At 41.4% G+C, this 16,376-nt stretch overlaps 1 protein-coding gene across 6 annotated transcripts in view; it reads right to left on the bottom strand.

Annotated features, from left to right (window-relative positions):
* The window catches only part of otogl (otogelin-like), a 44,320-nt gene that overhangs the window by 9,128 nt on the left and 18,816 nt on the right, over positions 1–16,376 (bottom strand). For all 6 annotated transcript variants that reach the window (XM_058645839.1, XM_058645841.1, XM_058645840.1 and 3 more), the window contains 22 exons: positions 16,247–16,363; positions 11,896–12,052; positions 11,709–11,735; positions 10,432–10,611; positions 9,535–9,813; positions 9,334–9,451; positions 9,176–9,255; positions 8,230–9,044; positions 6,242–6,419; positions 5,989–6,131; positions 5,881–5,904; positions 5,333–5,425; positions 5,057–5,246; positions 3,970–4,187; positions 3,562–3,703; positions 3,268–3,453; positions 2,930–3,142; positions 1,364–1,468; positions 1,153–1,260; positions 949–1,050; positions 342–446; positions 170–210 (listed from right to left, as the gene is read on the bottom strand). In XM_058645839.1, coding sequence (XP_058501822.1) covers positions 170–210; positions 342–446; positions 949–1,050; positions 1,153–1,260; positions 1,364–1,468; positions 2,930–3,142; positions 3,268–3,453; positions 3,562–3,703; positions 3,970–4,187; positions 5,057–5,246; positions 5,333–5,425; positions 5,881–5,904; positions 5,989–6,131; positions 6,242–6,419; positions 8,230–9,044; positions 9,176–9,255; positions 9,334–9,451; positions 9,535–9,813; positions 10,432–10,611; positions 11,709–11,735; positions 11,896–12,052; positions 16,247–16,363 — 3,621 coding nt within the window. The remainder of the gene's footprint in view (positions 1–169; positions 211–341; positions 447–948; positions 1,051–1,152; positions 1,261–1,363; positions 1,469–2,929; positions 3,143–3,267; positions 3,454–3,561; positions 3,704–3,969; positions 4,188–5,056; positions 5,247–5,332; positions 5,426–5,880; positions 5,905–5,988; positions 6,132–6,241; positions 6,420–8,229; positions 9,045–9,175; positions 9,256–9,333; positions 9,452–9,534; positions 9,814–10,431; positions 10,612–11,708; positions 11,736–11,895; positions 12,053–16,246; positions 16,364–16,376) is intronic.

Genomic DNA, 16,376 nt, shown 5'->3' with positions numbered 1-16,376 from the left:
CTTTTTTATGATAATTTCTTGATTTGTTTTGAACGATGATGAAAACAACCGTCAGTCGCTGTTCTCATGTGAACACAGTGAACCGATGGTTTCTCAAGGTCAGCATCAGCCATATAAAGAACCCGCATCGATCGACTTGTAACAGCGACGAAACATTTTGTCTACTTACCACCTGACAGTTGGGCGGAGAGCCATCGTCACACTGGCACTCTGACAGTTACAGAGAGAAGGTTAAAAAAAGCACAGATAACAACTGCTGGGACAATTCAATTCATCATCACAGGAATAAGGTAACACCAGGGATATACTGTGTGTGTGTGTGTGTGTGTGTGTGTGTGTACCACAGTGGTGCTGTGGACAGCAGTGTCCAGGGAGAGCAGTTTGAACCAAAGAGAGACCAGGTGCACAGCTCACAGTCGATGCTGGGCACAGGTTGACATCACACACTGCAACACATGGGAAAATCTATACACATGACTGATGAAGACTCAGGCAGAGAAGAAAACACACACACACACACACAGTCAGAGGACATTACACTGACTTACATTCATTTTTCATTTCAAGGAGACTTACTCTCACCCCAACCATAACTACAAATGGACTAACACTAACCTTAACCTAACCACACAAGATGTCTTCACCTTAAAATGCAATCATTTACATTATGCGTCACACACACACACACTCACCCTTCTTACTTAGGACCCTCATTAACATAAAGCATTCAGTAGCCCCTTAACCTGACCTCAACCATCACTAAATGCCTAAACCTTAACTTTAACCTCACCTTAACCCAGTTTTAATTTTATGGGCATTAGCCCCATAAAAATCCCTTAAAATGTCCTCACGTTCCCAAAAATGTTCTCACTCCCTATGGTTTGTATGTTTATTTGGTCCTCAGAGTTACATACACACACACACACACACACACACACAGAGACATACCACAGTGGTACTGTGGACAGCAGCTGTTGGTGGTGTTCAGATCCACAGCCAGAATTTCTCCATGTGAGCAAGTTGGAATGGGCTCAGTGCACGATTCACACACTGCTCAGAAACACACAAAAAAACAACAACAACAACAAATGCATTTTGTTTGTTAAGATCTATAAGAAATATCAGAGACAGAGACAAGACAGTTAAACCTACCACACAGGTACGAATAGCAGCAGGACTTGTGTCCTCTGACCTCCACTAGGAACTGATCTTCCCTGCAGTTGGGCACAGAGACAGGAGGGCACGCCATGGGGTCACACTCTAAACAAAAAGAGTTGCAGTGAATGGGAAAGTTCACACCAATAAAAAAGTTGCCTGAAACTATAAATAAAATCTATTAAAAAAAAAGGAAGTTGATTCGTACCACATCGGTACTCTGGGCAGCAGGACAGAGCGCTGTAACCGATGATGAGCCTGTTTCCGTTATCACAGGACGGAGCTTCACTGTCACAGATGGTCATGTTGCACTCTGACGAGTGCGACAAAAAACGACAAAAAACACAGACGGTTGAGGGAAAGATCATTTACTGGCTCTTATGTTCCCTGAAAAATGATTTATGAACTCTGGAATGAGAAAGCCTGCAGGTTAACTACAGGAGTGATTAGTAATCCATCATCTCTGGAAGTTTCTTTCAGGACCAAACTGTTCGTTTGCCAACTTTTAAAGAAGCACAGTGTAGAATTTTGTGGCTCTGCATCACCTGCATATGGAACTATGGAGTCAGAAAAACAACTACAAAACTCTACTTTACTGTAGAAATGGACAATATATCGATATTACATCTATATATCGTGACAGGACACAAGATACAGGCTTAGATTTTGGAAATCATCATAAGGTATCTGTGATTTATTTTCCTAGTTTTAAAGGCTGTTGCATTGATAATCATCACATTTATTATAATGAATACATTAGTGAAATACACTAAATATTATACATTAAATACTATGTATGTTGATTGAACATACATCGCAGAATTTGACCATATTTATAGTCAATTTCATTGTTTCTTATCACATGTAAATATCCTTCATTTAAACTTTCATGAGTCCAGAGAAACAACGTGTGTGCAGCTTTATATCTCATATATGAGGATATGGCCTAAAAACATTTAGATATTATTTATGAGCCATATCATCCAGCCTTACAGAAATATTCATTTGATTTATTGTGTTACCTCTAACTTACTGCACTTCTTTAGATTTGAAATAATCAATTCATCTTAAGTCAAGTACATAAAGTAACTGATTTGAAGACAGACTAAGAGTTTGAAACAAGATAAGATAACTTTATGGTAGAGGATCAGGGCCATGTGTGTATATTTTTTGGAAGCAAAAAAAGAAAGCCAGATTTCTGAGTTTTAAGTCAGAAGTCTGAGAAAAAAGTAAAAAAAAGAATTCACACTCTAATAGGGTTGAAACAATTACTCAATTCATCAATTATTAATCACTTACTAAATTAATCTTCAACTACTGTATTTTGATTTTTTTTTAAATATTGTCTATTCTATATTTTTTTTCTGTATTCTATAAATAATCCTTAGTTGCAGCCCTACACTCTAATCTTAGAATTCTGAGCCATCCAACCATCCATCCATCTTCTACCACTTTATTCTCCTCATGGGGGTCGCAGGGGTGAAAGGCGTGGGTCACACCCTGGACTTTGTTCTCATCAAGCTGACTTTTTTCTCTCAAAATTCTAACTTTAATCTCAGAGTCGTGAATTTTTTCCTCTGAAATCTGACTTTAATCTCTAAGAATCTAAGAATTTGGTCAAATGTGGCACTAATCCTTTTCCGTACAATCCATATCACTCACTCACTCACCTTCTACCACTTTATCCTCCACATATCAAAATGTTTGGATTTGAATTTCACATCGTTATCACAAATCTCGCTGGAACATCACGGCGTCATAACCCCCGACTCACCACAGATCTTTTTAGGGCAGCAGGCTCCTTCTTCCACAACATCCAGTACATACTCTCCCTCCCTCTCACACAGTGGAGCGGGGACAGAGTCACAGTCTGGTTCTACAGCCACCACTGAGCCGTTCTCCATACATTTGTACAGACAGCAGCTACGAGCTGAGCTGTTCCACACCTCACCCGGGGCCCGGGGGTTATCCTCATTATCTGTGCACACTAGAAACACCAGAGCCCAATAATTACACTCATGATACAATTGAAGCAGCCTTGGAGTGGTATGAAGCTCTCTCTGACAGTGCACTTTTTATCACAAAGGTTGATATAATGACTCTTTCACTCACCACAGCGGTCTTCTGTCACACAGTACGGGGAGTCAGCGCGGTGCAGGATGGTTCCACTGCGACACACACACTCCTCTCGGATGAAGGAGCACGTGGTCTCCTCGTAGTAGTCTCTGTTCACACAGGTGCGGCTGGTGCAGGTGCTCACACACGGCTGATACTCTTTACCTGGAGGACATCGCAGTGCTGCAAAGAGAGAAGAGTTACATTATAGCAACGCGCGAGCAAATGAGCTAACGTGGCCGAGTAGGTCTGCGTAATGTGTGTCATTCTCCCGTCACTGCGTCTCCTTACGGCAGAAATTGTGTCGTCTCCAGCTGATGCAGACTTGATATGTGTAGCAGACTGCCACGTAAGCTGCCAGGAAGTCACACTGGTGGTCTTTGTAGTGCAGGTCCCCCGCCCACATGATGTCACAGAACTGCTCAGGAGATACCTGCAACCAAGAAACAAGCCATTTATGTACTTTTAATATCAATACCACAACCTTACAGCCACTTTCTAGCTATGGCAGACATATAAAGAATGATTCTGTGCCTGAAAACTTTAAGTTCTGTAAATGTTATTGTGGTCAGGTTGTTTTTGAAAATGAAACACTGTTAAATGACAGATAACAATAGACTATGACGGAATTCTTACAAACCTGTCCATCAAAATGATGGACAGCTAAAAAGTCTAGTGCAGCCGCTGTGCTGGCGCTACCTTGCTGTGGCATGGGCTGAAGGCTTTCTGGCTCAGCATGGACAGACAGGTGGAACAATCTCCAGTGGTGCAGTTGTCTCCGACCCTGCGGGTGTGTTCTGTTTCATCAGTGGTGTGCACTCTCCATGCCTGCAGGAAGACCATCATGTCTCCCACCTCTCTGACCACTGTGCCGTTGGGCAGCTTCAAGTCATCCTCTGGGTTCCCGTCACAACAGCCTGTCACACAGACACACACAGGTGGAGGTATGTGGATGTGAGTTCAGTGAGCAACTTAACTGTTGAGTGAGATGATCTGCGTGTTCACCTGCCAAACGAAACCCAATGGCTCTAATGACGCGTCATACTGATGCTGCTGTTTAACTGGCATGCAAGTAAATGAGGCTGGTGCTGATGCAGTCAAAGCTGGAGATTGTGTGTATGTCTGTGTCTCTCTCTCGCTGTTTGTTACCACTTGAGGACGTTTTCTGGTACAAACACTACATTTTTCAGGACCAGTAGTCCTAAAGGGAACAAAGTCTGGTTCTATTGAGGCAGCCCACATTCTCTGTTCATTCTTGGAAGTCTCTGTTAGAGGTAGGATTGACATGTGGGTTGTGGATAGGTTAAAAGTTAAGCACAGACACTAACTGGTTATGGTTACCTGTGGCCATCGGACTCCACAACTCCTCCCTCCCTTAATGTTTGACATACGTGTTGGGATCTGTGCAATTTCTTAAATTATCTGTGCAATAACCAACTTATGTATAATAACTCAAATTACACCCATCTCATACTTTCAATACTGTATAATAGGGTACATCTCTACTGTATATATTGTACATATTGACATTTTACATTAGAGTGCATATGTTTATGTTTACTTAGATTTACATTTACTCCTGTTCATTTTTTTTATTATTGTTATACATTACTCTTTGAATAGTAGCAGCCATAACACAATAATTTCACCTCAGGGATCAATAAAGTATTCTGATTATGATTAAGGTCAGGAGTAAGGTTTTGTTTAGGTTGTCCAAATGCATGAGAACCAGAGCAGCAAGAATAACTGCACAAAAGTGTGTGTGTGTGTGTGTGTGTGGACTCACCACACAGACCTCGAGTGGGCACAGATGCATTATGGAGAGTATTGTACTGCAGCACCATGATACCAGTGCTGTGATACCACTGTATGTTGATTCCACCAGGTGTGTGAATGAGGTACATGCTGCCTGTGTCTTCCACATAGAGGGAGTGACGAGAGAATGGGAGGCGGACGGGTCTGTAGTTCACCGTCACCTGGAGACACATAGACAGAGACATACAGATGTGCAAAAAAATGGGATATCAAGTTTTTATTTTTAAATGAAAGTAAAGAGGGTTACCTTTCGATCCAGTCGGTTGATAATAACTCTGTGGGAGGAGGTGGTGATGTTCAGCTTCTTAAAACAGAGACCAGATGTTCCACCGGTCGGACTCTGTTGCGGAGTAAAATCAGAGAATGTGACGTATACACTGTAAAATATGGTACCCAGATTATACACTATGTAAAATAATGAATCCTATTGAACAGCACTTAATATGACAATTATTGTTCTACCAAATAATCCACAGATGTGAGAGAAAATAAAATATAACACTGTTGATTTAGTCTTAGCCTCTGCAAACTTGCAGTGAGTTCAGATAAGAAAAGCTCTATAAACAATAGTCAACGTGAGTTAAGATGACTTGAAACTGCCAGTTAATCTGAAGTGTATGCTATCTTGACAAGAACACAAAACAACTCAACCCTCTGTGTTGAAACAATGTTCATCATCAAGTTTGAGCGAACTCACATTTTTAAACTTTTGTTTAAACCACCTTGAAATGTCACCAGTGTAAATGCAGATATTATTGAGCAACTTTGATGCTGATATAAACAGATTCTACTCACGGTTCGCCTGATGGAGTTCACACTCTACAACGACAACAGAATATTTCATTATTTAAATTTTTTTCAATGTCTTATAAAACAGTTCATATTTTATTCTTCATCTGTTACCTGGCTAGTTGGACATTTCTCCACAGTGCCAATAATAGTCTCTCTGGGCAGGTTAACCAGGATGTAGGAGCCGTTATCATACAAGGCTACGTTGTTGCCGTCAAATGTTATCACACGCAGGTCTGACATCACAGTGCAGCGACCTGGTGGAAATATCAGTGAAATCAAAGACAATGGACTCACACGACCGGTCCACTCTTATGACTGGACAAGAAGGAACTTCAGATTTCCAACATAAGACAGGCAAACCTACAAGGACACTGCCACAGAGGACAGCAGGGGTCAGTGTTGATGAGGATGGGCAGGCCCAGCAGACTGCACTGAGGCTGGCTGGTGTTGTAGCGACAGTGGAGCGAAGAGTTGTGAAGCAGCAGATCTCCGTTGAAACAGATCAGCTCTGCACACTCGTCGATGCGGTAGGAGTACGGAGGCTGTTGACACAGTTACACACCGTTTGTTCTACAAAGCATGTCTGCATTGTCACAGCACTTATAGATCCAAGCATTAGCACATGACTGTAGATACAGATGATGATTATGTATTAAATGTCCAGAGAGTAAGAATTAGTGACATTTGATGAGTGCAACAAATATTTTCTTACGCACTTCTCCGTTTTCCAAGTTCAGAAGGGAATTACTCACTTTCACAACTTTCTCCACTGTTACACTGTTATAATGTAACACTGTTACACTGTTATAATGTTATAATGTTCCAATGTTACACTGTTATGTTATAATGTTACTGTTACACTATTATAATGTTACACTGTTATGTTATAATGCTATAATGTTACACTGTTATGTTATAATGTTACTGTTACACTATTATAATGTTACACTGTTATGTTATAATGTTACACTGTTATGTTATAATGCTATAATGTTACACTGTTATGTTATAATGTTATAATGTTACACTGTTATGTTATAATGTTACACTGTTGTTATAATGTTACACTGTTACACTGTTATGTTATAATGTTACACTGTTACACTGTTATGTTACAATGTTATAATGTTAAACTGTTACACTGTTATAATGTTACACTGTTATAATGTTAAACTGTTACACTGTTATAATGTTACAATGTTATGTTACACTGTTATAATGTTACACTGTTATAATGTTAAACTGTTACACTGTTATGTTATAATGTTACACTGTTACACTGTTATAATGTTACAATGTTACAATGTTACACTGTTACACTCGCTGGCATTTCCCATACACTGTGCATAAGAAGGTGACGCCAACTATCAATTGCAAAACAAACTCCTAATGTTGAAGGTTTTATGTATCTATTTTATTGCTTTAGTTTCAGCCGCAGTTAAAAAAACATTTTCTCTTTCTTGCACTTACCATCCATTTAATAATTTTGGAGCAGATCATATTTTCCACTTTTTATTTTCTTTCTCTCTTTTTTCCTATTCTGTATATATTTTATTTATGTTAAAAATGGGTTTTGTTTAAAATATAACTTTTAAATGTTCTTTTTGTTTTTATGTAAAGCCCATTGAGTTGCTCTTGTGTAAATAAAGCTGCTGTGCCTTGCCTTAGAATTGTATCACAGTAACTAAAATGATGATGATATTTAACAGAATTTCAAAGTAAAAGTGATTGTTTTGATATGGAATGGTGCATAGTAAGCAAAATAATCCTATACTGAAAGACAGAGGGAAATAAACTAAAAGATGCAGAAATTAAAAAAAAGAAGAGGTAAATAATAACCTATGGATGCTAATTAAAACACTAAACAAGCTTACATGCTTACAAGCAGATGGATAGATGGGTGTGTATATATATATATATATATATATATATATATGTACATACTTATTTATTTTAAATGTTGAATGAAATACATTTAATAAAAAAAACAACTGAATGTGTTAAAATATTGCTAAAAAGCATATTTAGTACTAGTACTAGTACTGTCTCAAGTCATAAGTAGCAGGCCCGCATGAAATCGATTGAGGAGCTGCATGTGGCCCAGGAGCCACAAGCTTGACACCTCTTTTATACTGTAAGGCGACAATACCAAAATAATTTTGGATTTTGAAGCCTTCCACTTACAAATATGAATCTGTAAGTGGAACCTAATTTATTTTGAGTAGAGCAGGTCTTTATCACATAGAAGACAATGGTGTTAGTTAGCTGTTAGCAAACCTAGCATATGAATCGCAGTTTTAAGGTCACGCACAGAAAGGTTTATTTTCTCTGTGTTTGTGTGATTATGCTTACTGTGCACGGAGTCGTGGGGAAGACAAATGGAGTCGTGGTTGATGTTTCTTCTGTTGTGGTGGAGATGCTGGGACTCGTGGTCGCCCGCTCAGTAGTCGGCTTGACGGTCGTAGGAGGTGCGACTGTGGTGGTCGCAGCTGTTGGGGTGGTGGTTGTCTCTGTTGGTGTAGGCTGTGGAGTGGTGGTGGTTTCAGGCAGAGAAATGGTGGAGGTGGAGGCTGTTGTGACCACTGTGGTGGGTGAGATTACAGGAGGTGGGGTGGAGGTTAGGGGAGGCTCTGGTGTTGATGGTGTGGTAACGGTAGTGGAGGTCGGAGTTAAGGGTGAGGTGGTGGAGGGTGGAGGAGAAGTGTCCTCAGGGGGTGCAGTGCTGGGTGCTGGCTGTGTGACCCCCGACGTTTGGGTGGAGGTCGTTTCAGTTGTGGTGAGAGTGGTTGTCTCTGGTGGAGCTGTCGGTGTAAGCGTGGTCGGAGGAGGAGATGTGGGAGGAGATGGTGTTGGTGGAGTGGTGACTTGTTCAGTGGTTGTCGTGGCAGCAGTGGGTGTGGTCGTTGTGGCTGTCGTTGTTGTGGGCCTGACAGTCGTGGAGGACGTTGTTGATGCTGTGGTGGTGGTTGTTGTGGTTGTAGTGGGAGCTGTGGTGGTGGTGGTGGTGGTAGTTGTTGGCATTGTAGTAGTAGTTGAAGTAGTAGTAGTAGCAATAGTAGTAGTAGCTGTAGTCGTAGTGGTGGTTGTAGCCGGAGTTGAAGGTGTTGTAGTTCTGTTGGACCGGGTCACAAATGGAAACGGTGTTGGAGTCGGAGGCAAGGACACACCTAAAGGACACAATTCATTTTACAACAAATTATTTTAAAAATCTATGCATTGTATTAGAGGAAGAGGGAGAGGGAGATAAGATATACACTACTGTTAAATAAAGGAAAAACAAATAACAGATTGTACTCACAGTCCTCGGTGTACACACATCTTCTTGTGATTTCATCGAGGACCATGTTCTTGGGACAACGTGGGAAGCAACCTTCCACCCTGCAACATAAAAAAAAGCAAACGGTTATAGCAGACTCACTGTGAGACGGTCTTTACTTCAGGAGACAAGTCTCTTACGGAGGCAGGAAGTGACAGCGTGTTGCATCTGGGTCACTGCACGTGTGGACACAGGGGCTCGCACAGGCTTGGTAACGCCACTCACACATCATCCGATAAGGTATCACAAAACTGCTCTCTGCCAGAGATGAGGAGAATATACACCTGATGAGTTAATGGTCACTATGTGTATATATGAATGTGCGTATGTGTGATTCGGACCCTCCAGCGTGAAGCTGCTGCTCGTCCTGAATCCCTCTGAGGTGTCGTATCTCTGGGATCTTGCAGAGGTGCGTGTCAGTGTCAGAAATATTCCCGGTTGACCGACAAGCTCAAATGATGTGCGGCCTGGCAGAAACAGCCCGTGGTGATGGATAAATGTTGCCCTGCTACTGAAATCCACCCCGCGACTCCACTGCTCTAGCTGAAGACGACTGTGTCCAGACACGGCGAGGAAGTAGTTTGGTCTCTCTGCAGACTCCAGTGACACCACAGGGACACCTTGGAAAACACACAAACATGGGTTCATCTACCCCAAAAACTTAGATGGTATTAAAGGACCAGTACGTAATATTTATGAGAGTCTTTACCCATTAGGGCTGAAAACATGTTTAATTGGCATACAACCAAAAATAAAACATTTATCTTAAAGGCTTTTCTGTCTTTAAATGGATGATAAAATTGAACAAATCTAATAAAAATAGGCATTGTTGTAAATAATCTGACATTTAAATAGGTAATTTGCAATTTGCTAATAATTTATAATAATTAGACATTATAAGTATATACTTGCTATAATTAAGTATTGTTTGGTTTTCATAGGCGTAGAATATTCAATTCACTGTATATGTACATGCTTGATGGAGACCCTCATGTTTCTATAACAGCATGAACAAATGTGCCTTTCCAGAGAAGTTAGAAGTTGAAGCTTATGATGTGATTAAAGAAAAATTTGCCCCCGCCCACATAAAGAGAGTGAATAGAGTTGTGAAAAATAGTTTACATCCTATCTGCAATGCAGAGGCCAAGGTTAACGGCATAACTCTGCTCAATCTACAATCTCATCACACCACTCATCACACACTGGACCAGGAAACTGTGAAAAATGTTGACGCTCACGTGATGTTCTGTCCTTCTGTAGACCTGCCGTGATCATGAAGTTGAACAAGAGACCTGGAGCAGGCAACTGCCCCGGTCTCTCTATCACCAGAGGAAACACTGAGCTGCTGGAGCGATTTACTCCAAACATGGTGTCCTTATCAGCGCCACTCACCATGGAGAACGGGCCTTCGCCGAGTTCTGTGAGAACAAGAGGGGAAATGAGTTTGCAGGAAAACAGAGAGTCTGTTGCTTAGAAACAAAAACTTTAAGGAACAACCTTCAGATATACATACCTGTGTGTGAATGTCAGTGAGACAGGTGGTACGGTGAAGATGCAAGAAGTAGACATAGAGAAAGTGAATGAATTTAAATACCTGGGGTCAACCATCCAAAGCAATGGACAGTGCACAAGAGAGTGCAGGTAAGGTGTGGGTGGAGACCAGTGTCAGGGCTGATGTATGACAGAAGGACAGCAGCAAACGTGAAAGGGAAGGTCTACAAGACGGTGGTGAGACCTGCTATGATATATAACTCAGAGACAGTGGAACTGTCTGAAAGACAGGAGGAGGACGAGCTGGAGGTGGTGCAATCTTTGTTGGGAGTGAACCAGGATGGACAGAATTAGAAGTGCATATTGAGGGAGAGCGCTGGTTGAACTGTTATGGAGATAAAGCAAAGCCGTGTTTCCATCAAGTGGACCAGTCCAATAGTAGCAAAACAGGGGGTACCAGAGTAAAATGGTACAGTAAGGTCAAGGGGGAGCTAGACTGGCCTGGCTCCACCCACAGCAGTCAGCTGATTGGGCAACAGAAAGACATCTCTCCCTTACTCGTTTCTCATCAACGCCCTCAGTGTATTCTCATACGAAGCTTGATGTGTTATTGAGACAAACAGCCACAAACCAAGCAGAGAAAAAAGAGCTGCTGGATGTCTGTTGTGTTGCATTCATTGTCATCGCACCCATCCATGAATTCCCAGACCCCATCTATTTAGTAAAGGTGCTGTTCTCAGTCGAAATGCAAACCTGAGCCAGGGCTTTACCATTCCAAACCGTACTGTAATGTACCAAACCGAATCAAACCGAACCATGACAGTTTATTAAAGTCAAAGTTGAGAAGACTCGGCCATGTGCAAAGGAAGGATAGTGATTGTATTGGACAGAAGATGCTGAAGATGGAGCTGCTGGGCAGGGGGAAAAGAAGTAAACCCCAGGGAAGGTTCATGGATGTTGTGAAGGAGGACAAGAGGATATGAGGAAAAGGACAAGATGGAGGTGAAGAAGAACTTATACATACCTTGATTATAGTATTCACAATCATAGGCTGAAAGAGAGCAGAAGTTATAAAGCGTTTCAATCCCACAACAACATATAAGTGATGGCACACTGATGCAATGAAGAAGTGGGTCAAAGAGATAAGGAGGGGTCTCACTCCTAATCAGCACAGACTCTAGGAGTGTGTGTGTGTGTATTTGCATACTCACGACAGACAGAGGGAGATCGCCAGTGTACTGTGACTCCCTGTTGACAGCATTTGTGTGCATACGCAGCGATAGACGTACAAAGGCACTCACAGTCTCCCCCACGGTTACAGTTGCAAGTGTCTGTCAGGCAGTTCCTGTAGAACCAGGCCACATCCACCTGTAGGGGAGACACAACACGCACACATAATAATGAAGTGAACGGGGCCAGATCTCACTGGGGGAACCTGGGGGAGGTCGTGATGAGAGGGTGAGCCGATCTCAATAATTCAGACAGGGAAGAAGTGATGAGACACCAGGACAAAAGAATGTGGGTCAACCTCTGGTGGCGAGGAGATCAGATGAAGTTGAGTGACAGATAAACAAAAATACATCAGCGACGCATAGGTCTGTCGAAAGGCAAGATGATCTGGACCTTTGACAGAGGCTACTGAAGGACATGTAAAACAAGAGAAACATCTCTGCTGTCATCATTACAGAAGAAGCAATGAGCCCAGATACTGAGACAATGAGATATTGACATTAAACATTCAAGTCCTTTTACTAAAAGGGACGTTATGATATTTTTGCATTGATTAGAAACCTGAAATAAACCTGTTCTAATGATATCTGTGAAATAGTCAAGCCAGATCAAACCTTGGGCCCTAAATGGTCTTAAGTGCGTCACACATCATCTCGCCACAGTGAGGCGCAAGGTACAAAGGGGTTCTATTTAGTGTTAGAATTATTCCTAAGTGTGTTTTGGTTATAACACCAACTAAGGCAATCAGAGATTCACTTGTCATTCCCTTTAAAAGCCAGGTGCACATGTGCCTGGCACAAAGTTATTTAAATGGCGAATGCAGGAAACTGGAGAAGTGGACGATTCTCTGCAGAGTAAAAATAAAAGAGCTAAAAATCAGTGCTTAATAAGAAAGATTTAAGGACATTTAAAGAAATGTGCAAAAGGAGTTAAGAAAAAGCACCAGATGTTGATGAGACACGAGCATCTCATTATGGTTGTTTTACAGCTGAGATGATAGTGTCGGCACTAATGTGTGAGACACTGAATCACCAGTGCAGCAATTTACTCATGGAGAGGAGGAAGAGACAGAATTCCACTCACAGATATGAATCATGTGACCTCACTGTTGAGGATGAAAGATGCACCTGTTTTTCTGTGCACTTTTATGCACAGGAGGGGGCTGCAGTCCTGACAGACAGCACCAACCCCCCTCCATGGCTGGTGGAACCTCTGCCTCCACCGTCTACTGTCCTACCTCTGTCCCATCAACAACTCCATTAGACTGCACACGATAAAGTAATGCACCAACATTCAAAATGCATTTAAGTGATGAGGAAGAGGAGCAGTAGGAGGAGGTGAAAGCGCATCTCCATGGAGCGTCTAAAGCATGAAAATACTGCGCCATTGACATTAGACCAGGTGTTTTTGGTCAGTGGCGCAGTGACTTTCTGCTGCCTCAAGATAGCAATGCACCAACATTGTGTCTGACCACATCTCATTTTAAGAACAACACACACATGGGCTAATGTTGAGCGTTGGGGCTTTGGGATCAGTGATGAAACCTCTGGAGTGATGAGTAAAGTTGGAAGACTTTGTTAAAGACAGCTCCGTAATGAGGAGAACAGAGACACTTCATCTCAGATTGACACATACAGTGACACCAATCCTTGGGATAGTGCTCAAGACCAAGATGCCCAGTGTCCTCTCTGTCTGCCAGGATCAACGGTGGCAAACTACTCACCATCAGTTTAAGTGAAGACAACCTTGACAGTGAATATTTTCCTTCTATCTCATCATCCTCTTTCCCAGAGAGTCCAGGAGCAACAGACATATGAATGTATGAAACTAAGTGTGAGTCTTTAGCTTACAAGTGTGTAATCAGAGAGATGGTTAAAGATTAGAAAAGTGCATTAGCTTCCTACACGACGTGGGCACAACGTGTGAAAATGACAACTGCACCGGCTGGAAACCAGCAATGACACTTGGGCTGTGTTTTGCACCAGTTTGTGCCAGCTGTAAAATACAGCCCCTTATTTCTAATGTTTGATTTTGATGACAATCGATAACATTTGTAATAACTAACTAATAATAATAGATTTATGTTAAATCTATTATTTATTGAATTTTTACTTGCATTTCATTGCATTGACTGACTATACACTGTTACTTTTACTGTTTATGACAATAAACTAAACTAAACTATTTGGATGGAGCAGAGGTTACAGTAATTTCACAAGAACTTTGATGTCTTCTCCACCACTGCCTCTGTTTTGAAAAGCACTCGGAACATCGAGAGCGAATGTGGGATTCACCGTCTGAAAGTAAGAAAAGCAACATCTCTTGCTAGTCTTCAGATCTAAGCTTTAATCTATAATTGACCTCAGAGAATGAAGCTTTAAAGCATTCTGGATTTACTCGTTTGTGTGAAACCATCTTTTATACATCCAAGCAAATAAACAAATCCTGCAAGGAAAAACTGCAGTGATGTTTTTTTTTTACATGATAGACATAGTCTCTGTACTAGAATTACTAATTTTTTTTGTTATTTTTATAATAAATGATTTATAATTAAGCATCTAATCATGACTTATTTATGTCAGCTCTCTTAAATGTGATGAAGGCTGCTTAGTTGCTAATTTTGACTTTTTGATTTTTAGGTCTCTTGATGCCACGTTCCATGTATTTAATCTTCAGTTACATAAACATTATTGTTTATTGTTGGCATCAGTAGAAAAACACATATCTCCTGCCTGCTAATATGTACTATAACAATATTTAATGTCATAATAGATGGTGTATAGATACATATATAAACATATAAGACTTGGAAACGCTTCCCCATGAAAGGTTCATGTAAAAAAAGCCATGGCATTGATTAATGAACGTGGTAGAAATATGCAAACTATCATCATGTTTAGTGAATTTGTTTTTCTTCGAGGGAGGATGGATGCTGACATGGAGACTGTTTCCCACAATACATGTTTCTATCTTGCAAGTTTAACAATTATTTAGACAAAACAAAACCAAAAATCAGAATCCTGATAAATATCTGAAATCCATCCCCAAATATATATTCCCCAGAAAATGTCTTCCAAACAAAAATTCACTTTTAGAGATCTGCTGCTCACAAACAAAATATTTGTTGGTCCATGTTCATGATGGTCTCTTTTCAGCTTCTCCCTATTTTTTTACAGTGCGCATCCTTCCTGATGCAACCCTCCTATTTATCTGGGCCTGGGACCAGGACTAGGAGTCCACTGGATTTGTCCAATGAGCAATACCCCAGCCCTTGATCTGAGGGCAGTTTGATCTGCAACCCAATTCCCTTCCACCTAGCCGTGGGCTGACCACAAAATGTTAAAATGTATTTTTCTATTCGATTCATGATGTCACATTGTGCATTGTAGCAGCAATGCTACAGTCTGATGTAACTCATGTTTAAGGTCATATATTAAGAATTATTTGGTCGGAATATGGGCCACACGGTAGTGGTTAGCACTCTTGCCTTTGTGGCAAGAAGACCTGGGTTTGAGCCCTGGTTTCTGCATGGAAGTCACATGTTCTCCCCATGTGTGCGTGGGTTTTCTCCGGCTTCTCCCCACTGTCCAAAAACATGTAATATAGGGATTAGGTAAACTGGTCACTCTAAGTGGTTGTTTGTCTCTATATGTGTCCCTGTGATGGACTGGCGAACTGTCCTGGGTGAACCCCGCCTATCCCCACCTATGTCAGCTGAGATTGGCACAGCTCCCCCTGCGACCCTCATGTGGAGGATAAAGCGGATAATCCATCCATAGATAATGGATGGATGCATATTTAAGAACTTTCTACTACTTTTCTTTCTTACAAAAGTCACTTGCAGACGGACAAATGTAGCCAAAAACACCACCTTCTTGGCTGAAGTAACAAAAATTCTAAGAGTTTTAACTTTCAACTGATATTTAAAGTACACAACAGTATGTACGTTTAATTTATTCTTGCTCTTTTGTTATCAAGCTACAGTCTTTATGGTGGTTTAAGGCCTACTAACACTTTCTGTGCATACTGTGTATACATAGCTCCCTCTGCTGGCCAAGTTGAGGAGTACCTTACTGTACTAAAAGACAGGGATGTGTGTCTGCAGTTGTGTGTAGCCTCGCATCTGGTGTGGCATTTGGTATTTGGTCTTATCTCTGAGGAACACTGCACAGTGGGATCAGGTAAGACTTCCCATAACCTCTAACCTTTCCAGGAAGATAACCTTTCTACAGCTGCATTCACTCACTCACTACAGACGTCAGTGTGTGTATCATGAGTTCATGTGTGTGTGTGTGTGTGTGTGTGCGCGCGCGTCAGTTTACTGTCACTTACCACATTGTGACATGGTGCAAAGACATCGCTGTAGAGGAGCGCACACTCCCTCTTGGCATACGGCTGCCTGCCCAGGTCTCCTTCACATGGTCGCTCAACAACACTTTCACTTTCACACTAAAATACACAC

This window comes from Solea solea, chromosome 12 (genome assembly GCF_958295425.1).
Source record: "Solea solea chromosome 12, fSolSol10.1, whole genome shotgun sequence".
Taxonomy (NCBI): Eukaryota; Metazoa; Chordata; class Actinopteri; order Pleuronectiformes; family Soleidae; genus Solea; species Solea solea.
This window is presented reverse-complemented; position numbering and strand designations above follow the sequence as displayed.